General features: G+C 42.9%; 1 protein-coding gene across 1 annotated transcript; it reads right to left on the bottom strand.

Annotated features, from left to right (window-relative positions):
- Positions 1-414: 414 nt before the first annotated feature.
- sema3ab (sema domain, immunoglobulin domain (Ig), short basic domain, secreted, (semaphorin) 3Ab) lies at positions 415-23288 on the bottom strand. Its single transcript, XM_069685625.1, has 17 exons — positions 23272-23288; positions 15872-16032; positions 15366-15428; positions 12066-12185; positions 10960-11050; positions 10093-10212; positions 8358-8500; positions 7085-7199; positions 6894-6963; positions 6638-6782; positions 6338-6557; positions 6141-6232; positions 6003-6044; positions 5360-5517; positions 4225-4289; positions 3264-3391; positions 415-3110 (listed from the first exon to the last, which is right to left on the bottom strand). The coding sequence occupies exons 2-17, from the start codon at positions 16028-16030 to the stop codon at positions 2568-2570; spliced, it is 2274 nt and encodes a 757-aa protein (XP_069541726.1). The 5' UTR covers positions 16031-16032; positions 23272-23288; the 3' UTR covers positions 415-2567.
- Between the last annotated feature and the right edge of the window lie 334 nt (positions 23289-23622).

Here is a 23622-nt window from a genome sequence, read left to right as displayed (position 1 = left end):
ACATCACATCAAACGCAGAGGTCTTGCAGTAATTTCCTGACTGCTACACACCAAAGTGCACAGCTTTACTTTTCAGTACAAGTTACAGGCACTTGAGGTGACTTGACTTCCTTTGACACTTTGACTTCATATATATTATCTGATATAGTAATTACTTTAGCTTATTATGTGTACATTAAGTTGATGAATATAGTATCAAATCAATTCAAAACCTAAGTATGTAGAAAGTTTCTAAAAGTTATTCTCATTTATATGGAAATATAAGCAGCAAGGTAACTTCTAATCTGATCACCTACGCTGCAGGAAACTCTCCTTTTCATAACCACACGCCATGAGCAGCAGGACATTACACATTAAAAATAGATTAAATAAAACCCAGCACTTTATGAAGAGACATTTATTAGATCAGTAGAATACATCACCACCATCATCATCATGCCAAAAAGCAGCAGCAGCAGCAGCACTTCATTTCCTCACTTTTATTGAACGTCCAAGAAAGATGTAGTGAGGCATCAGTTTTCTCTTTATAGTGATGATCTTATCATATGCTCACCTCTACCGAAAGTCCCACAACTCTGGTGTTCAACTTAGTGTCGCTCGACTGAAATCTCTTTATCTTCATCTGTTTCCTCCGTCACGGCTTTCAGAAGCAGATGAGGTTTGCAAACACACACTGGACAAGGTCTTTGAACATACTGATGTGTATGACATTGTTCAATGTTGCAGTTTACTGGTCTGCGGACATTTAAATCCACAGCAAGACCTCGTTTAGATCTTGTTTATAATTTTTGAATGAATACCGACTTTAGGAATTATCATTTACAGAGCCTAACAGAAAGAGTATGTACATCTTTGAAACAGTTAATATTGTGTACTGCATAAGCAAACAACAGAACAACGCCGACAAACACCAGACTAGTATACCATCGCTATAGCAAAACAGGAACACTACAATAGTATTCACATGCACTAGTAAACAGTGTCATACTTGTCGAACATAGACCATAGTATTTATATTTACATAATGTTCACAGCTACATTCCAGGTTTGTGTGTGTTTGTTGTATATTAGAGAACTGTTTAATTAGAGCGTTTTATGTTACATGCAGTGATATGGAGTTTTAACACTGCGCTGCCTGTGAAGAATAGGGATTTGAGGCAATAAATGTAGCAGAAATATACAGTATGGATGCTGGGTTATTGCTCAGTGCATTAGATATGTAATGCATGCTGTGACCGATATTGTGAATAACTTACTACAGTAGTCTTACTACAGTATTTGTGATAATACAGTTACCTTAAGAGATTGGTGGCGTAAACTGCAAAAAAAAAAGAAAGAAAGAAAGAAATTGTAAAAAAGAAAAAAAGAAAAAGAAAAAAAAAAGATTTGTAAAGAGAAATTGTAAAAAAATAAATAAAAAAAAAAGGTTTGTAAAAAGAAATTGTAGGAAAAAAAAGTACACATGGAATTTTTTTTTCACAATGTACATAATTGTATATTAATAAATACACATTTAGAGGAAAGAAATACATGTATACAAAGTAGACTGAACATAGCAGAACACAGTATGACATTTGATGCACTGAGATGATGCGGTACGCAGACATAAAAAGTGGAGTCAGCTTTATGGTTGCTGACACTGGAAGGAATCCGATGAGTCAAAAAAATAACAGATAAACAAAACATAATCGAATCATAAAACCTGACTTTTTTTGGGAAGCTTATTCAGGGCACAAACACACAGATTTGTACAATATCTCCCTGTTAAATAACTTTCTATCTGGGGGAAACAACAAAAAGCAAGACGACTGCAAGCCATTCCCTTTAGTGTGAGGAGAAGTCCTAGAGTACAGTATTTACATATACTAGCTACATTATTATATTTGTCGACAAATGGTGAATGTCCCTAGTTTCTTGCAGTGCTTGGGCATTTTTTTCTGTCTCATGTTGACTGATTTAACCGTCTGTAATACCAAACAAATGACCAAAGATCCCATGTTGTGCTTTTCCATGAGTTTCACTTATTTTGTGCTTGTAATCCCGATACAAGTCCATTAACCGTCCACACTGTTTTAATACAATCCCGCCTCCTCTTCTTTCATATTTGTGAAGTAGAAAAGACATTATTTGAAGGTTTCTACTTAGTTTCACACTGAAAAAAGACACCTAACTAGCATGCCATGAGACACAGCCATGTCAACATGGAGTCAGTCATGTCCATAGGGTGAATATATGCGTCCAGGTCCTGTGCCAGGTGTCACTGTCCCTCTGCAGTGCTCGGGCCACAGAGGCCAGCTGAGATAATATGCTCCAATGGTCTGGCGTGATACAACATCCTGCGTCCAACAGTCTTCTGCACCGGCGTTCTGTAAACATGGCTGCCCACGCACGAAAGCAACAGCCGGCGGATCAGGATAGCTTTACATTTCACCAGTTTAACTTTTCCATCCTTGTTGAAGAAGTCCATATCTCAGTATGACGGAGAAAAGTGGGATAGTTAAACAGGATTACAGGATGAGAACTGGGTGTGGTTTCAGGTTTGGGTGGTAAAAGTCAATGTTTATAGGTTAGACACTGCGAGGGGCCCTCTCCAGTTCATGGGTCCTGCGGTTGCGCCCCTTCTGCCTCTCTTGCAGGTGCTTCCACTTGGCAGCCAGCCCTTGAGCATGCATGTGGGGGTGAGGGTTCACCGCTACCTTCTGCTGCTGCTGCTGCTGGTGGTGGTGCTGTATTTGTACCTGCTGCACCAGGTGAGCTTTCTGCTTCCTGTGCTTCCTCTCCCGTTTCCACACCTGCTCACAGAACTCGTCCACGCTGTTCAGAGTCGGGTGATTGACCAGAGAGAGGAAGTCTCTGTACCACAGCTTCTGATTGGGGGATTCTTGAAGGGAGGAACGATCCTGGGCAGGGATGCTGGGTGCAGGCTCTTTGTCGCGGTGAAGCAGATCCTCCAGGCGCTCTGTGTCAATGACCTCTAGGGTGACCTTTAAGAGCGTCTGCATGAAGCCGTGCTCCACTGCCTGGCACAGGTAGATCCCAGAATCCTTCTTGTTGAGAGTGCGGATGAGGAGGCCCTGGTCTGTGCGGATGAAACGTTCCTCTGATTTGATCTACAGGATGAGAAAATTGGAGCGATAGAGAGGCGGTGAAGAAAACAGCGATGAACTAGGGAAGGTGAAGAGATTCAACATGTTCCAACAATGCTATCAGCTATGTCTATCAAACTTTTCTATTTAAATAACACAGATTAAGTGTTTGCTAACCTCCAGCTTGCGGTCATCAGTAGAGCGCTGGTACTGCCAGTATGTCAGGGCTCTCTGGGACTTGGGACTGCACTCGAGGAAAGTGCTGCTGTTCTCCACACCGTACACCGTTTTATCCAGGAGGGTCGTCTGCCCATTTAGTTCATCTAGATAAAAAATCAGAGCAGAAGGTTGTATTAGCGGCCTGGTCTGCATTTGGGATTATTTAGTCACATCCTCCTGTCTCTTCTCTTATCACACTCAATCATGAGCAGAAAAAGCAGCTTCCACCACAGACGCTGTCGTCTGAGGAAATGGGCAGAAACCAAACTCTGGGTTTTATATAGTAAAGTAAGTGTTGTGCTATTTTGTCAGGAAGCTTCGGCACTTTAAGGTCAGGGTTCTTCTGCTTGATCTCCTAAATCCTGTTGTAAATTTTACAATCAGACTCCAGTGAGGTCTGCGACGGAGTATTATTCCCTCCGATTTCATTGGTTGTTTTCCCGAGCATTTAGAACATTAAATGTACAATTAAAAGTATTTTTTTCCTCCTCAGCAGCTTCCAATAACCATTTTTCTTTTCTTCTTGTCAGTTATATGAAAGAAATGTCTGCTCAAGAGGGCGAGAAAGTGTGACAGACAGCAGTACAAGTCCTGTTTTGGGACTGAGGCCACTAACAGGGAAGTAGCGACAGAGAGGAGGCTCCGAGGAATCCAGCCCATGTTAATTATAAGCTTTACTTGGACCGACTTTAATTTTCACACCGCCAGAAACACATGAAACACAAAACACAGCGCCACACACATTCAAATGGTTTCTCTACTACTGTTTAGATCACCAGAAGCTGTAAACTCAGGATGTTGTTTCCTTTAAAGTGTCTTTTGGAAAACAGGAAGCAGATATATTAGTCAGAGGGATAATGTCTGAACTGAACCAAACCCAGCCTTGATTATAACACAAATATATTTGTGTACATACCATGGTGCTGCAGATCTGAGCACTGTGTGAGTGGGTCTCCGTTCCTGATGTCTTGCCTCCTTGTTCTCCTGCAGAAACAGAAACCATCATGAGTCAGCAGACACAACACTTTCTTTGTATGTGTGTGTGTAGGTGCGCTTTTGACCGCGGTTTTGGCGTGTCGCCATAGTGCCGTCCAAAATGAATAGATAAACTGCTCATGTAAGAGCTTTAATTATAGGGTGTGCATGCCAGAGGAATTTAATCAATCATTTCTGCCTGTCGTCTCCCTGAGTTGCAAATACAAGCGATGGAGCTCCAAGTGAAGTTGCAAGCATAACACTGAGGATGTTTTCTGTAAACAATAATTAAAGACACTACGGAGACGCCAAAGCAAACTGGTAACTTCTCCCCCTCTGCCCCGCGTTGTTCTATCCGAGCGTTGGTGTGTTGTTGGTAATTGGAGGTAAGTTTTGCTCTGGCTGTCTTATTTTTGAATGTAGGACTCTGGAGTCCAACTAACAGCGAGAACAGGATCCTGTGCAGCGAGCATCCAGATCAATAAGCCCCATGGAGCTGTGAGTGGGAGGCTGCACACACAAGTACACGCACACATGAACACTTAGAAATCAGTCCACTACTAGCAGCGAAACCTCTAACAGCCAGCTCACCCCTGGTTCACCCAGACAGCCTCCAGACATCACTGACACTGCTTCTCATTTACAGTAAACACATGAGGCAGGTTATATTTCTGGCTTTCTGCTAGAAACACGATACTAGACCTTTAGGGGGTTTTTGGGCAAATATACAAAGCCTGCACTAAAAGTGTGCCGAGCTCCAACCTGGGATCGCAGTCTGACCGCATATGTCATCAATCTGCTTGAAAACCTTTCTATATAATCTGGTTTTCCCATTTGTTACATATTGTCAATATTTGGAACAAAAGAGAGCCTTGAACACGTATGCTTTCAACATGTGTTGTATATTTGCCATGTTTGAATGTATGGAAAGTTGCTGTATATGAGGTTTCTGTCTACATGAATATCCAAACTGGGCTGCTTGCAGTGTGTTCAGTGTTTTAAAGCGTGTGTATGGGATGTTAAGCTTAAAGGGACGAAGGCAACATGACATGTCTGAATGTAGAGTATGTATTCTGTACCTCTTAGCCATGGGAAAGTATCTGGAGCACTCGGTGCCGTCCCATGCACAGTAAGGGTCCCTTGCCAGGCAGCATTCAGCGCAGGCCTTCCCATAAACCTCACACCGATGCAAAGGCATCTGGGACACGCCAATGTCCGAGCCCAGGTACAGTTGTTGCTGCGCAGGTAAAAGAGAGAAATTTGTAGTACATATTTTTTTATCTCTGAAGCCGCCGTTTAGGTATCCAGCATGCATTGTTTGTTTGATTGAACAACTACACTCATGTTTGGCTCGGCTTGTGTTTGTAAGTGAAGCAATGACATCAGTCAGGAATGTGGACACACCATCTTACTGCAGGTACTCGGCACCCTCCTACCTGTCAATAAACTGACTCATTTATCTCTCCCTGTCATTTAAGTTTACGAGCTAACTGCTGCTCAAAGCCAACAATTGAGATATTTGTGTGTTAAAGTGTTTCATCTCCAAGTGCTTAGACAGTGCCAACAGACAGGTCAGATATAATATTTGTCTGTATCGACATGTATATCCATCTATTGCGGTCTGAGACTTGTCTGCCGCCTATCTTGATTTAAGCTTGAGGTTCTGCAACATGTGTTGCAATAGTTTAATTTTTTATGTGCAATTGAAACTCAAATGAATACCTGTTTCGTTGAGAGTTCCATGGCTGTAATGGCCGTGGGCTCCTGTAAGAAAAATGACAATAAACATTCTGATTAGACACTTGCTGCTTCGATAGACGTCATAAGGAGAAGTAACATGATGAGACGAGAAGAACCTACTCTGAAGACAGTCATTTCCTCCAACAGGACTTCCTCCAGGTCATGCCAGGAGCCCCGGGGGATGGATACGACTTTCAGTATCGTCCCCATGTCTGGCACAACGATGGAAACACACTCGAGTTAATAACAACTCTGCTTATTTATCTGCCTCATTTACTATAAAGATGTCCTTATGTACAAAGTATATAAGTGTATACCTGTGCCAATGAACATGACGTCATATTGGCCATCTTCTGCTTCTACCTTATCCACCACTATCTGTGTGAACTGGTAGTCCACATCTGTCTTCACTATGATTGGTCGATTGTTAATGGGGTAGACGGGGTTGAACATGGCTGGGTGGCTTCTGGCAAAAGTTACCACCTCATCAGGAAGATCCTTGGTTGTGTCAAACCCTCCAAACGTCTTGCTTGGGCACTGTGGAGTACATTGAGAATTATCTTCAAAGGTCAGTTTATAACACACCTACGTTCAAGTTAAGCTCAACCTGTACTCACCGTGCCCGGCCGCGGGTAGGGAACACGTCCTTGGAACGGCACCCATTGGTAGTTGGGTCCGTCTCTATGAGCATACGGGCCCAGGAACACTCTCCTGATGTCCGTCATGCTGTACATGCACACAGCTGAACCTTTGAAGATGTTGCTAATGGGCAGAAAGAATGAGTCAGATTAAGAAGTTGCACTGTCTTGCTGAAAACGAGGGTCATGTGCTCACTGATCACGGCTGAAACTATTCATGTGTCAGCATCAGTACCTGGAAGTGGTGAACACCGCATAGATGATTGGACTCTTTGGATCCTTTGTGCTCATGAGAAACACATCCTCTGAAAGCCAAAGAGAAGGAGACGCTAAATATAACAGACATACTACTCCCCATTGAAAAGATTGCATTTCATAGCGAGGAAATAATGAAGTAAGGTCTTAAGCGCGAGAGCAATCACTCACGTAGTTCATCGAAGTGCGTGTCTATTCCATTACTGCCAGGCACGGAGCAGATGAGTCGGGCCTTTAAGAAGGTGGTCCACTTATTTACCAGACTCCTGTGACCTCCTAGGTCGTTCTGTTGGAGAGATCACATGGACAAGTTCAGCAGGGCTTTTCATGTTTTACTTTTGGATAGACACCAGAATCCCATGTCATTTGGCGGAAGTTGTGATACATAAAACTATGAACTTGTGCTGCAGAGACTGTTTTCTAACCTTAGATATGAGGTTATACATCTATGTAAAAAAAATAGTCCCTATGAGAAAGTAGGAAATGCACTTGTTAGTGTGAAGATGATAGATTTACGTAAGAAACTTACAATTCTATTCTATTACTACTCAACCACACATCCATATTTGCCTCTTTAAAATGCACTTCCCATTATGAATTATGGATTCTTTTAATGTTGTTAAAAAGCTGTCTCTAAAGTACTGTATGTTCCGCTGCACACCCTTATGTCTGTGCCTCACAGTGTAGTGTTTGTTTTCCAGAACATAGCACACAAACACAGAGGCACAGAGTGCTGGCTCATAAAAACGTATCCCACATGGTGCTGATTTATGACACTAAATTAGAATGTGTCCAAATGTGCACAGGCCCAAATTAATACCACATCTTGCATAATGGATGGCTTGTCTTGTGTTGAGCAAGACAGATTCCTGACATTCTGGTTGATCAGGCTGCTATGACAGAGGCACGACATGCAGCTAAATGGGAGGATGAGGCTGGACATCAGTCACTGATCTGCAGTCAGCTGGCTGGATTCCTGCTTAATGAATAGGAATGGGATTTGCAGTGTGAAAGCTGATACTAGGCCAGCGCTTTAACATAACCGTCCCCTGCAGCTTAGGGGCGTGGCACACCCAATCAGTGCCAAAGCCTGGCATTAGGATAACAGTGCTGCCATTGACAGCGCCTTAGCCTCTCAGGTTCTGGTGACATTTACCGTTTCTCTCAGGTTTCTGCCTTCGGGGGCGATTGTACCACACACAACAAAGCCCACCCTTCCCCAGGCTAAAAATAATCACAGATAACAGCCCCTGCCATTATGAAAGCCACTCAGACACCCGTCAAGTGTTTTTCCAGATACAGAAGCTATTTCACATAATGCCTGTGTGGAAGTGTGCGTGTCTTTGTCTCTCTCCTTTTGTGTTGTCTGAATTCTCCAGTGTGAGAGCAGGCTTGTGTGATGGTGTGTTTGCATGGATAAGGGGTTGTGTGTTAATGTGCATACCTTGCAGAGTTGTCCGATGCGAGCATGCGTGGCCTTCCCGGCGTGCTCTCCATCAATTGCATTTTCTTTGAAGAACAGGTAAATCTTGTCATCTTCTGGGTTGTCGCTCTCTGGGATCTGATGAACGCCCACAAACCTGGGATCTGCAACACAGAGAGATTTACATTTGAAATAAAGCAAATCAATACAGAGGGTTTAGACATTATATCTTAGGTCTTTTGGGGGAAATATTAGTACAAAATATCAAACAGGCATAATAGTGAGCAGCAAAGGCTGACATGGATTCCTTTATTCTGAGCTGAGCGGTAGTGAACATTCAGGAGAGGCTCGGTCAACCTGAGATCATGTTGCCATACAGTGACTGCAATTTAAAAATGAACTCAGGGGTTTCACTATGTAGAATCTGATCGGTAATAACAAGTTTTATATTGGTGACTCCACTGGCAGCAAACAAAGAGGAGCGGAAACTTGACTGAAGTGCTCATCAAACCTCGTCTTTAGAAGACAGGCAGCTATCTGAGTGGCTTTTGAGTGGTAAGAATAACATAGACTGTTTAAAAAGATGGATGACACAACAGCTGCCTAACAGTGAAGCCAAAACCTCTCTATCGCCCCCTGCTGACTGGCTGCAGTATAGGTCATAAAGCCCGCCTCCTCCATGTTAACAGATGGGACATGAGTCAAACTATAAAATCAAAATACACGCCAAATAAATGTTTCTCAAACATGGTTTCTGTAATTACAGTTAGTTCTTATCATGTTGATTTACATTCAAGTGACAAGTTTAGTTTTGATTAGTTATTTGATGCTGGTAAAAGGATGATTGACAGCTCTGTTGACAAATACGGCTCCTGCAGCCGATCTGTTCTGGATTAGCAGAGTAGAGCAGGATCGGTGAGTGGAGACGTAACTTAAACAATCACAACAGTCAGTGAAGTTTACATATCTGTGAACGTCTGCTTCAGACCAACACAAAGAAGCTGTTCTGCTGCTAAATAGGCTGACGTGAAGGATTTGTGCGGAAGTGACTACAGCGGCTCCACCCGCCGATCTCTACTGCGCAACTGCCCAAAAAAAGTCACCAGTGCAAGATGGCAGCGCCCGCCTAGGGGGTATTTTTTGGCTTCAATTTTGTGCAATAAGAGTAGATGGAGACGAGTCATCCATTTTTATATAAAGTAATTGATACAAACAGAAAATTACAGAGAAGTAAAATGCGACACCTTAATTCTTATTATTTAGATTGCATATCTTGGTATTAGAGGAATACATACCATACAGGGTCGTGTGATCACTCTCTAGGCCAATAATATGGGCCTTTGTTTTTCCTTTATTTAAATTAAGAGTCTAAATTAAAAGATTAAAAGCTTGAGGACAATGTCCGTCATACTTCTGATTCCATACAGGCAACTTTACATAAGAAAGTGTGCTGAGATCATTGCAGTGGACAGACAAGTACATATGTGTGTCGTCTGCATAGAGGCGGAGAGATATATTAAAACTACTAATTTAAAGGCCTGACAATAGCGTGTACATAGAAATTAAAATAGAGGCAATAACCAAACCTTGAGCCTGACCATCACCAACCAAAACGGTAATTTTCTTCAGTAATAAATAGGATATAAATACACTTAATGTCACTTGGCTTACACGAAGGACCCACAAGAAATTCATTGTTTAATACTAATCATGAAGATGACCAATGACAACCAGTGATGATGTTCTTCTCTCTCACCATTTAACCACCGTGAGTCATGTTGCTCCGTTCTGATTGGGTGATGCTTCCCAAGAGTGCGAAAGATGGCAAAGTCCCGCCCCATGAAGTCAGCTGATGTCCCAGCATACAGTTCTCCATCTGAGGGTAAGAATGAAGTGTATTAGTGTTGTAACGCTGGGTTAGAAAATGATCCAGGGTGATTTCCCCCCTGTGATGCAGGTGTTAAAGTCACAGGATGTGTTCAGGGGCTTAGCAGTATAGGTAGACTCGGAGTCCTGAGAGAACACAGACAGTGACGGACGTGATGAACATCAGGAGTGTGAAATTGACATTAGCGCAGAGGGCATGGCTGAATGAAAGCAAGGGAAAGCTGAATGCATGGAGGAACAGATGAGGAGGGACAGGATGGAGGTGTGAGACAGGGGGAGTACATAATAATGCTGGTGAGATGGGAGAGAGAAAGGGGAGAGGAGATGGGGGGTGATGGGCTGGAAAATAGCCATCTGCTAGGTTAAACGGTGTGATATAACACAATGTGAGTGGCAATAATTGGGGCTAGAGAGGAGCGACATGCTCACACAGTCCTGCTTTATTTGATCCAGCGCAAAAGAAACTCAATAAAGTGTCATCCGTCATGCACGCCCAGCACTTACAGGAGGCAAAATCAGTTTGAAATAGAGTTTACAATCCTGCCAACGAGGGGTTTCCACACTGTAAATACCAACTACAGAGCAGATCCGCATGTAATGAATGACAGGAGTGCCCTGTGCTGCTATTCAGAAGTACTTTACATCGTATAAATGAAAGAGCAAGGCAGAGGGTGTTTTCAGAACTCCCACGTTTTTATATGTAAGAGCAGGACTGTATATCCGGTCTCAGACTCACCAATTAGCATGGAGGCAGTGAGCAGCTTGGGGTCATAGGGACTCTTCCCTCTGCCGTTCTCTATGTGAGGCTCCAGTCTGAACACGCTGTCCTGGACGTTAACAGAGAGAAAAAGTCACATGAGTTGTGGTGAACCATAAAAGCAGGGGTTCGCATTATTTCAGAGCGTTGAACAAAAAGAGAAAGCTGAATAACCGATGCAGTTTAAAAAAGTCTCCGCTGTAATAAACTCTAATAGGAAAGGGTTGGATATGAACAATAAATCTCATCTCTCTCCATGACTCGGTGACCTTGACGCTCGTAGAAAACCCATCAGATAAATTACATTTCTAGTTTATGATCTATTGACAGTGGATGGCTTTTCTCTGAGAGATTTCCAGCCTCTAATTGTCAGTAAATAGCCTCTAATGAATAGGGAACACACATTTATAAGGCTGACTCAGTGACATTTGGAGGAGAAAAGAGCAATTTCCTCCGCTCATACTGAAATGAACATGCAGCAGTTCCATATTAGAGTGATGAATTGGAAATTCTGCAGACTGTGAAACCCTGTGTTTAATTTTCCACCTCATTTTGCTGCATAAAACCATTATTATGTACTTAGCAAACCATTTATTTAGAAGACTTCACAACTTTAATGTCTGAGTGTGATATGAAACTCAAACATGTAGAAAAGATGTTTAAAGAGGGGGTGTTCTGCTGTTCACATTTTAAGACATATCTATAATGTTACAATGATGGATATCCAGACTAAACGTGGGTGAAGTTTCAAATCTGTAGGTAAAAGTATGTTGCAGTAATCCCCAGGCTTCTCAGCTCAGTCTGCAGGCTGCTGTGAACGCCAGGTTTCACACAGTTTTTTCTACACGCTGCACTTTGTGACGCTTCGGAGAGCTGGCCAATCAGAAGAAAGTGGGCTTGTAGGGCCGGGTTTCTAAAAGGGACAGAGCTGATGTCGTTTCAGACAGAGGTCGTATTAGGGCCTGCACAGTTTTTTTAAACTGTAAATGATGCTAAGCTACTCCACAGGTATCACAGAGTGAGATATGAAGCTTGAAATTAATGTAATACCGCCCCTTTAAGGGAAATAGAATATGTGTGTGTACCTCTGATTTCTTGCCCACCTCCAGGTAGGAGCACACTGGGTGGAAGGCTCCTGTCCCACACACGTACAGATGGGTCTGGTTGAACTGGTGCAGGACCTTGATGAAGTTTGAGCACTCCCTCTGATGGACCAGATACAGAACAAAGATTAGGCAGGATAAATAAATGACCATTTGACTTTTTTTTTTTAATTTAATTGCACCTGTGAGGACATTTCGGTCAGTATAAAAGTTGTGAAACTGCTGGATAGATCTCACTAAGAGCAGACGTCACAGCAGAGGAAAACCCAACACTTAAATAGAGATCTGTAATGATACCAGAGAGCAAAGCCTGCTCTAATCTGCTGTAATTCCCAGGGAATAGCCTATGAGCTCTAGCAGTGTGCTGAGTAATACTTCTGAAAATAATATGATGGCCAGACTAAGCATCATCATCATCATCATCATCATCATCATCCATGACTGTGTGCTTTTTCCACTTCATCGGTATAAAGTAACCAACCCATGGACCTTCTGCTCTTTTCTCTCCTGAACCCAGTGACTTCTACCACTGATGATTACATGAGCTGTTGCAATAATTCTCTCTCTTGGACTCTTTTGCAATATTTTTATAATTAAAGAGGCAGTCAACGTTATCCTCTGAGAAATACTTAAAACAGCATTCTATCTATCTAATGCTTAAGGCTTACTTGTTACTTGTGTAGGTGCAGATGTAGTTGATTTAATCCTTCCTTGAGTGTATGCGTGTGTGCGTCTTGCTTTGTCTAGCAAGAAAACAAACATCTGTATGCGTTGTGTGCATTGCTCCACCGCCTTATGGCATATTTCCTCGTGCTCTGGCGGCACGTGCCTGAAGCAGACCTGACCTCAAATAAAACTGAATGTGTCATCACATATTTAAAAAGGAAGAAAAAAAACACAGAGAATAAAACCACAAATTATGCATGGCTAAGTTCATCTGGCTGTACTGGGTCATCTGCAGACAGCAGCCTCTGTTTGTGTAAGCTTTTGTTGTCATTTAAGCATCTGTCTTTGTTGGGATTTATACGGCCTATATGTGGGTGGGTTTATCTGAGTAGAGTAGCAACACTGTTTCAGAAACACACGACTGAAAGTATCTGCTTGATCTCTTTGCACAGCGGTTCCTATCATACCTCGACGCAGACAACTCAAATGTTGCAGTAACACAAACCATGAAATCCTTACAGCATTATTTATAGTATCCTTATATCACACATTTGTTAACTTATGCAATTGATGCAGCTTTCCTTTTCCTCCAGGGTGCATGGCACACCTTTCACACCCATCTATCTCATCCTTCCCTCCGTGCTTCATCTCCAGAAGTGTTTGCTTACAGTACATCAGGGGGCATCTCGGCCTCTCCCCGCCTCCCTTTAATTCTCACTTTCCTCTGACTCTACACCAGAAAGACCACCCCTCAGGGCGCCTTATTCATCCATGCCACAATGTTTACAGAAAACACACAAAGGACTTCATGGTGCTTAGAGAAGCATAGAAGGGCAGGAGAGCTTGCCCTGTCCTGGCCGATGTCCAGGCAGCGAACTGAGGCACAAAAGGCCATGATTTCATATTCCAGCGTGTTGCTTGAGGCCTTATTGAAGATAGAATTCATAACACAGCTTGCAGGGAGCAAAGACAACCTCTCAGCGTGTTTACATAGAGTTTCACCACACCACACACACTGGTCTCAACTGCACTCGGCCAGATACAGGGAGATGTGATGCTTGGCTTGTCATACAAAGGTTGAGTGAGGTAAGGGCAAACCGTAACGCCACAACAAGTCACCTTTTGTTTCAGATTTTTCCTTAAACTAAGTGGTCAAATTAGATCACTGTAAAAAAATACCGTGCAGATTTAGAAACCCCACATGATTTAGTGTCAGGGTTCTCAGTTTCATCACTGGCACAAGATGAGAGTAATGCTGCTCATTATTCTAATGTAGTTTATGTAAAACTTTAACTTTATTTGCTTCACTTAAGGGCTGAAGTCCTAATAGGCATACCAGCCACAATAATGCACTCTGATTGGGTGACATAAGTTTGTCTGATTTAAATTAGTCTTTCCAATACTGTTCTGTCTAAAAGTCAAATAAAGGCCAAGTCAGGTTGCAGGAGGGATGCATGAAGACAGAATTTTAAGGAAACGTGAACACTTATGCCGATGATCCCTGAATATACACAATCAGCCATAGCGTTATGACCACTGACAGGTGATGTGAAGAACATTTAAAATCTTGTTACAATGGCACCTGTCAGTGGGTGGGATATGTTGTTCTTGAAGTTGATTGTCTTGGAAGCAGGAAAAATGGGCAAGCATAAGGATGTGAGCGACAAATTGTGATGGCTAGACGACTGGGTCAGAGCATCTCCGAAACTGAAGCTCCTGTGGGGTGTTCACGGACTGCAGTGGTCAGTACCTACCAAAAGTAGTCCAAGGAAGACCAGAGAACCGGAGATGGTGTCACAGCCTATCTAAACATCGTTGCAGACCAAGTACACCCCTTAATGGAAACGGCATTCCCTAATGGCAGTGGCCTCTTTCAGCAGGATAATGCGCCCTGCCACAATGCAACAATGTTTCAGGAATGTTTTGAGGAACACGACAAGTTCAAGGTGTTGATCTGGACTCCAAATTCCCAAGATCTGAATCTAATTGATCATCTTTGGGATGTGCTGGACAAACAAGGCCAATCCATGGAGGCCCCACCTCGCAACTTACAGGACTTACAGGACTTGCTGCTCACGTCTTGGTGCCAGATACCTCAGCACACCTTCAGAGGTCTAGTGGAGTCCATGCCTCGAGGGGTCAGGGCTGTTTTGGCGGCAAAAGGGGGAGCTACACAATGGCTGATTGGTGTATGGCCAGCAGCTATTATTAATGCAAAAGTTATACCAGTGGCTCTGGCAGAGAGCACAGTGATTTCCCTGACCTCACTCTATTAAATGGAGCGCCCAGAGGCTTGATATGTGATTAAGGTCAAATGATGGTCTCAGTCTTGGCTTTGAGATTATAATCAGACCTATGGTATGTTGTCCACATGACAGATTAGATATGTCAACAAAACAGAAAGATTAAAACATGTATATATCAGACTGACAATGTTTAAACTGCCTTAAAGAGCACAATCCCTTGTAATCCCAGTGCAACTACAAGCGAGATTTACTTTGAGTTCTGCAGAGTTGCACATCTTTCAAAGTAACAAAGACATTTTTAAAACATCAGTGGGAGTGGAGGGGCAAAATGCTGACACCCACTTGCAAGATAGATGTTTTTAGCTCTTACCGAGAGATCTTTTCCTGCCCACTTGCATTCGTCTCTTCTGGTGGGAGAAGCTGGCCAAGGGATCTGCAACGCAAACACAGTTCAGTGCATGTTAGAAGAGATATACCCCGTCCTCAAATCAATTTTACACACTGACTCGATGCAACTACATCTTGTGTGCGTGCATGTGTGTATATATGCGGGTTGAAGGGGTCACAAATGCGATTTGTTATCCACTTTGTTTCAGTTTACTCCATTATTCATCCAGGTGTGCAGAGAGCAGCTAACATGCCTGGCACAGCGTGTGATCGTGTGCGACAGCCCCGCTCTGAAATATTCAAGAGGCACTTTTCGGTAGAAACAGAAAAGAAAAGTCCCGAGATACCTGAGCTTCTGACTGGATGGTGAGGCGCACTCGAGATGGATATTAAGTCGGTCAGAAACGCAAACAGACTTACAGACGTGATAAATGGATGGATGGGTAAAGCAACCAGTCAGACAGACTGAAAATCAGACACTGGTTTTACCTGCGTGTAGTCTCTGCTGATGTTCATGAGGTTAAACGAGAAGATGTGGTCCTTGGCTCCCACCACCAGCCTTCCTTTCTCCTCGTCCAACAGGAAGGTGTGGTAAGACGAACTGTTGGCCAGGCCTTCGAACGTCACAAGGTTGTTAGACTCCAGCATTTCTGCAGAGAAAATGGAAAGAAAAGGCAAAATCAGCACAATATGATAATAACATGGTAAAAAATCACAGCAATCACGTGCAGCATGGGGCTTGGAGAAAAGCTACCAGGTCAATATTATTTAAATAATTTGGTTACATTTTTTAGGTGCTTTCGAGAGAAGCAGCCTTGGTTTTTAGAAAGCTTTCAACATTTCCAACCACCTAGACTTTCTGTGACCACAGGTTCACATCTAATGTACCATTTATAGCAGCTTGTTTTGTCTCGATCCACAGCTTTTATATGCTTTTATTTTGGTGAAAATGTGGTAGCATTCACTCCCTTCTACATTCTATCGTACATCTCAAGCCGAGCAAGCTAATGGCACATAGTAAAGACCCACTGCCAAGCCAAATTGGACTGGGCAGGTAAAGCCAGCACTGGGAGCCAATGACCAAGCTGTCTGCACGGGGGAACTGACCTTGACCAGAGCAGCCAAGCAGAACTTGGTGCTGTTACAGCGGAAAACTGGGAGGAATATGTCATATCATAAGACTCTGCTCATATTTCAGAGCTGAAACTGGGGATTACGCAAAACCACATTAGCTATTAGGATATGTTACTATGGCTCACGTTTTGCAGTGTAATGCAGAAGTCTGCCAAAGTCTGACAGAAGTGACATTTGCTCTCACAGCGGAAAGCCAAACTTGTCACAAACAGAGATTAAAGATCTCATTACTGTAACGACCTCCAAAGGTGGCATTATGGCTCTGGCATTATAACACCTTTTGTGGAATACATACACACACGCGCGCTCATGCTCTGCCCTTCTCACCCACACAGTCTAACCACACTATGACCCCCTCCTTTAGCCAACATTAAAGGGTAGAGAGTTACAGAACAAAGGAGGACTGGTTATTTCGGTGCCGTCTCTCCCTCCATCTTTCTCTCCTGTACTCTGTCTTGAGGAGTAAATAACAAATATGTTCATGAATGTTTTAGCGAGGAGAATGCCCCCTCTCTGAAGTGTGTCAGAACCCGAGAGGATGAGAGGACACGAGCTGCAGCAACGCAAAGAAAGAAGAGGGCATCACACTGACGGATTTTACGCATCCACAAACTCTAAAGAAATTCCAGGTTAAAGCAGGGGTCATGGAAGTTGTCCAACAAAACTTAAGCAGCTGTAATGTAAAAAAAAAAAAAAAAAAAAGGTTTAAAATGTAAATGTGTTTTTATAAATGTTATATGCAGCTGTAGGCCATTTTAGTCTCTTGCACAACCATCACATGGAAAGAAAAGTGTACTGCAGGCTGTAGCATCAGACTTGGACAACAATGGTGGCATTTCTACAATTCAGTATTCATTATTCATCTTTTAATAAAGCATCACCATAAAAGTATCTACATATTGAAACAATTTTTTATTACCAAAATGAAATTGAATCCATATTTTATATTCTAATTTTGTTAAGTTGTTAAAAATTAAGATGCTTTGGAGAGTTGCATTTACGTGTGTTATGAGTTTTACGTATCCTCATGGGGCAAGTATGCGCTGCTTGTAACAAAAGCCATTAACAGGAAGTAAACGTTAAAAGGGTGAAGAGGTAAATACATTTGTAAAAGTCGCCTGAATATGAAAAAGTAAAATTGTTAAGAGGTGAAGAATCACGGCTGTAGGACAGAAAGTAAAAAAATTAGACTCTTAGCTCAAGTGACAAACGTCCTTGTCGTCATGTAACAATTTTGCTCTGTCATTCTGTCAAACACAAACAGTTTCTCCACATAAATGCATGCACACACATCTTAATTCCTTGCTCACATGCACACACGTGCTACTGTGCACACAGGGTGGTAGTTTTAATTCATGTGATGACATCCCGGTGACGCTGATTATGACCGCTGACCTATGAATTTGATTAGTAGGTTCTTAATGCTGCAAGTCTCACTGCCTGTTTGGTACAACAGAAACAAATGTTACTTTAGCAGTTTCTAGTCTAGGAGTCACTACAAGTGTCAAATTGTCTAAGTAAAATACAATAACTTTTTGCTAATTAGCTAATTATGGACTGTGTTACCTTTGTTGTTGATAAGAAACTGGGGAGAGCGAGCTCGGTGGTGACGATCAAAGACGGCTAATTCCAGCAACGAAGATGCTAACATGGAGGATAATGAGGACGACAAGGAGGACAGTGAATACGAGAACTATCCGAACGAGCTTCACTTATATTGTAAGTTTGCACTCTAAGCTAAAAGTAAGTCGTGTGTCGTGTGCTGTGTGCCACTAGCTTACGTAAGCTACAGCTAGCAGGCAGCTGCTAGCTAGCTGGAGTTGAGTCGTGCTGATTCCATAGACGTTAGGTTTTTACTCAAGGCTGAAGGATTTTGGAAATCCACAGAAGCTTTTTTTGGTGACATGGTTGCTGTAACTTTTTGTAATGGTTTTATTGTTTAATAGTATTTTAGGGAATTTATTGTGCTTGTGTTGTACATTAAGTAACTAGCTTGCGTTGTACATTACAAACCCAGGAACATTGAACCATTAGCACCATAAGTCTCCCACAATTAAAATTCAATAATGCAAGCCAAAAATATTGTATCCATAAATACCTGACATAATTTAACTTACGACCCAATAAACACTTCCATATATTTACAGTATAAACTTGGGAGCAGTGACAGTGATTAATCTATCATCAATATCCAGAATTTGATTTCATAAAGGGAATATATGTCTGCCAACCACAACACAGCCTCCGTCTTTACACTGGCAAGAAGCTCAAGGTCATAAAAAGTTTCTGTATAAGTATTTCTAAGTACAGTCCAAAGCTGTGTCCCAGATTTATGTTCCTTCATAGCTTTGGTGATCAATCATAAGTGGAAACACTGTACGGCCTTCACTGACAGCACAATAACACCCGTCTGCTACCTCTGACCTTTTTGCAACTACACCACTGCTGCGTTTGTGTGTGGGAGACGAAGACGTAGAAAAGCCACCGCCAAATATCAGATTCTTACTTTGGCTCCATATTACGAGGAAATATTTGAGGCTTGTATAGTGTAAAAAGAAAGGCCTAATATTCCCTGACATCCAGTGGGGTGAAATTGGATTAGCAAATTGATCATTTTATTGTTTGATAAAACCGTATGGTGTGAAGCTGAAGGGAAACTCTGCAGACATGATGACTGCACTTCACTTCTCCTCAAACCACATCCCCTGTGAGAGAATGGAGGACGCCATCACCACATCCACCCACCAAACACACACACACACACGACTCTGGTTTGTGGAAATCGTCTATGGACGTAGTGTCCATGGCAACAGACCATTCAACAGAGAATACTGCTAAGTTATTAAAAGCTGTTCATCCAGAGACAGATACTCTATGGGTATTGTGTGTGGAGCATGCATGTGTGTGTGTGTGTTTGTGGAGCATGCTGGGATGTATGTTATTGGAAAGAAACAGGATGTTTCCGAGCCACAAGGTTGTAGCCTCTACATGTCTGAACTGGTGTCCCCTCAGGTTAAAGATCCAAAGGGCTGATGATGTGGAAACAGCGACTTTTATTTTCACCTGTTAAACCTGCAACTTCATACCAGAAGATCCACGTTTTTCTGCACGGCGCTTTTGATGCGCTTCAAGCTGGGTGATCTGTGATGCTGTACAAATTTAGCTTCATAAAGAGACACTTTCAGGCAGACAAACAAACAGGCAGACATAAAGACAGGTCCAGGCAAATGTGTGGCCCGGAACAGGTGTCAGCTGCTGCCCTGCCGTATTTTCCACATTTTCACTACTAGGCCTGTCAACAGTCCGGCAAATGTTACTAGTTGTTTTTTACCCACTTTCTCTTGCATATCCTTTTATCTCTCTGTTCTATTCTGTAACAATGAATTTGTGAGAAAAGGACAGAGCGAGCAGAGAGGGAGAAATGGAAAGCGAGCGAGAAAGACACAGAGAGGTAGAGAGAGAGGGGGGCAGATGGAATGGATGCAAAGAATCAACAGTCCCATGTGAGACCGATAAAAATAAACTCTTTTAGCCTACATTCTCTCCAGCTTTCTCTCTTTCTCTTTCTCGACTGGAGGGCACAGCGAGTGTTATCTAAGTGCTTCCTAAGAAAAACCAGAAACACTTCCTAACAATAACCCACGTGTGGCCGCACTGTACATCGGAACGCCGGGTGTTTTGGCCCCGGCTCAGGAGCCGCACTGACATCCATCATTCTCAAGGATGAGTGTATGATTGCACATTGACAAAACAGTTAAAGTGTGTACAGTCACCGATTCACTCACGCCCGAGGGGGAAACACACAAAGACTCATCAGTGGTGTAATTTGTTTAGTGTCAAGAAGGAATGAAAATAGATCCTCAGCGTCTCCACAGGCTGGCTGCTTTCCTTTAAGTCATTTTTATCTGATGTTTTGTTTCACAATGTAAAAGTTCGCTGCATTTTAATTTGTTGAATTTTAAATGTGATTTTGAATGTGATATTGATTCCAACCATACAGCCTGGCCCTACATGACACGGTGCCTGATTATCAGTAGAATTCCATCTGTGATTATGTAACCAGATGATCTTACTTTGCTGCCAGTACAGACGACTACAAAGAGTCATCGTAAAGCTCTTTGGGATATAAAAGTCGAGCAAAACGTGAACACAGCCACCCACGTCCTCAACATGTGGGGAACGCGAACTATCCTGAACACGAGAAAGCCTCCAAACATCCGGGGCGTATAGGATACTTTCCGTGACCATTCATAGTTTATACTGTACACACGGCGAGAAACCCAACCCCGCTCCGAAGATTCTTAACGTGCTTATGGATTAAAAGTCTCCGAGAGAACCTCTCTGTTCTCCAACTCGGGGTGAAAGTCACTAACAGGAAGAACACAAATCAAAAAAGGCTGAATATATAACTACAGGACGTGTTTCAGTTCTCTTGGTTCTTTTTCCTCCTCCGTTTTCAGGCGTAAGACCAAGTCCTTGGCGCTGCCCAGGAAAGGGGTGGACAGGTCGAAGAGAAAGAGTACTTTTGGCAGTACACACACATCCTATAAAACTGAAGTACCCTCTCTTCCATTCCCTGGACAGTAAACAACATGTGCTCTACTTCTGCTTGCCCATAAACTCGCAAACCATATGGATCTCCGCCGACTCCCAAGAGGATCCATTTACCCCTGAGGGTGCCGATCGATCTCATATCAGCTCATGTCAAAGAGTAGCATATGTTAAAATGACTCCATTTATAGCACCACGCTGCGCTGTGAAACCATCGCCTCCCACTACCTCATCATCACCCAGTCCCTAAGTTGTTGATACAGTTGGACCTTAGCTCATGTTTAGGTAGCCATGGGGTACCATTGTTATCTTTCCCCCTACTCCAGTGCCCTTCTGCCCCTCCACCCTCGCTTTCAAAGATCTGTTGGAATCCCCTGGGGTTCGGCGGGGAGGTTCAGGATGTGTGTGTGCGTGGGTGCATGTTTGTGGTGGGGTGGTTAGTCAGGGAGTATGTATTGGGGCTCATGCAGGCTGCTGCTCAGGTTCCCTGCTGTGTTCATATGAGTTAGGATTACAGTTAACACGCGATAGTGTTTATGCAAGCACCCACATGGACGCCGATTTTCCCAGTATTCCCAGTGACCTGTAGGGGTCAGAGTTCCTGCACCGCTCAGTCCCATGTGTCTGACATTCAGGACAACTTCTCAGGCTGTCTAGGCAGGTACTGTTCTGGAAGTCACCACTGGATTCATCAGATTTTCCCTTTTCCTGAGTCTGTTTCACCTATCACAGGGGTAATAAATTATTTATATGCTGATATAAATGATTCATAATGCAATAATCCCATGTCACTTGCCTAATGGGACCCACGGTTTGATGAAATTCTACAGTTTTATGTGAATAATATTTCCACCAGATTGCAGGCAAGGAAATGATACCTGCACACTATCCTCTGGCTAGAATTTGTAAGCCAGGGATGGTGCCAAATATCATCCCCACCAGCCAAAGTGTGGATGAGGTTTAATAGAATTATTGAATGGGGAGGTGGCAGCCGAATAACCCAGCTGGCCAAGCTGCTACCTGAAGGCCTGACTTCTAATAGAGATATCACCGCATGGGCGTGTTTCACCAAACTGACAGCATGTTGTTTTAAATGACTGATACGCTCACAGGTATCATTAGCTATCTACAGATGGCCGTGTATTCATGTGTGTGTGAGTGTGTGTGCATGCTCGTGTGTATAATTATGGATCTCCCAGCGCTGAGCGAGAAACATTTCTCTTTGGGAAAGCCATCTGCTGAAACAGACCTGCGCCATTCATCCTCAGTGTAATTACCATGCAGGAAAGAACGGAGCGGAAAAATGACATCCAGGAAAAAAAAAAGAAAGAGAGAGAAAGAGAAAGAGAGGGATAAATGACGCTCCACTGGCAGGGAGTCCATGTCTGGCACCACTTTTCATTGCAAAACTGACAACAGCCGTTGATCAAAACGGGGACAGAGAGACGGGAAAAGAGAGAGCATCAGACAGACTTCAGTTGTACTATAGAGATAAATGAGGCAGGAGCGCTTTTCTGATTTGGCAGGTGAACTTAGTTTCCTAATACCGCTGAACTCCTCCCTTGGCTTCATAGTTTATAGAGTTAATTAATAATTATTATAAATTCCTTTTTATGAGCCCCGGCTGATTGTTTTACTGACCCAATTTAGTACAATTTTTACGCATTACCAAGAGGTTTCCATGAGCACGACTCATTTTCCAACTCCTAAATTTAATGCAACATAAATACCATTTCACAAAATGTATACATGACTGATTTAATTGATTTAGAATAAGAAGTTTCTATGGGCACAAGCAGATGCTGTTACACCTAATAAAATGGTTTTCATGTTTTAAAATGCACCGTTACTGATTGATATCATATAGACACAGATACGCATTATTCCGTCACACAGCCACAGCAAACACTCTCTAACTCATAAAGCCTTGCAAATAATCTACCTATTTTGACTGACATCTGCTGATATTTTGACACATTTTAACAGCTAACCAAAGAGAGGGCACTTTATACCACACGGGGACATATGACACAGCAGTTCAACAACTTCTGTAGGCTTTTCTAGTCACCACTTCCTCGGGCACACCGCATGCGGTTTGAGGATTTAAATCTACATGATCGTGGCTTCACCTCAAAGATACTTAAGAGCTGAATCATAAACACATTTGACATTCATGACAGCCAACAAGAAAGCAAGAAACTCACCTTTATAGGAGAGTTTTAGCCGGGGAACGTTGTTCTTGGTGTCTTGGGCTTCGTAGCCCTCCGCCCTGAGGAGAACCACCCCACACAGCAGCAAAATGCTGCCCCAGAGAGAGCCCATGGTCCTGGGGCAATCTAGGCCAGAGAGGTCCTTGAAATACACGCCTCCAGTGCGGTCAGTCTCAGGTGTAGAAGAAGAAATGCTGGAAATGTTTTTGATGTCCACTGATAATGAATAAAGCCTGGTGGGTCAGTCCAGACTGGTTCTCAGCAGGTCTCGTCCTCTGCCAAATCAAAACCCTGTTCCTGTTCCACGGGTCAATAGCCAAAAGTAAGAGTCCAACTCCAGGGGAG

Source organism: Semicossyphus pulcher, unplaced genomic scaffold (genome assembly GCF_022749685.1).
Source record: "Semicossyphus pulcher isolate SPU_LCO1_2020_fin unplaced genomic scaffold, fSemPul1.0.p SCAF_8, whole genome shotgun sequence".
NCBI classification, from domain to species: domain Eukaryota; kingdom Metazoa; phylum Chordata; class Actinopteri; order Labriformes; family Labridae; genus Semicossyphus; species Semicossyphus pulcher.
The sequence above is the reverse complement of the archived record's forward strand: the minus strand, read 5'-3'. Positions and strand labels throughout refer to the sequence as shown.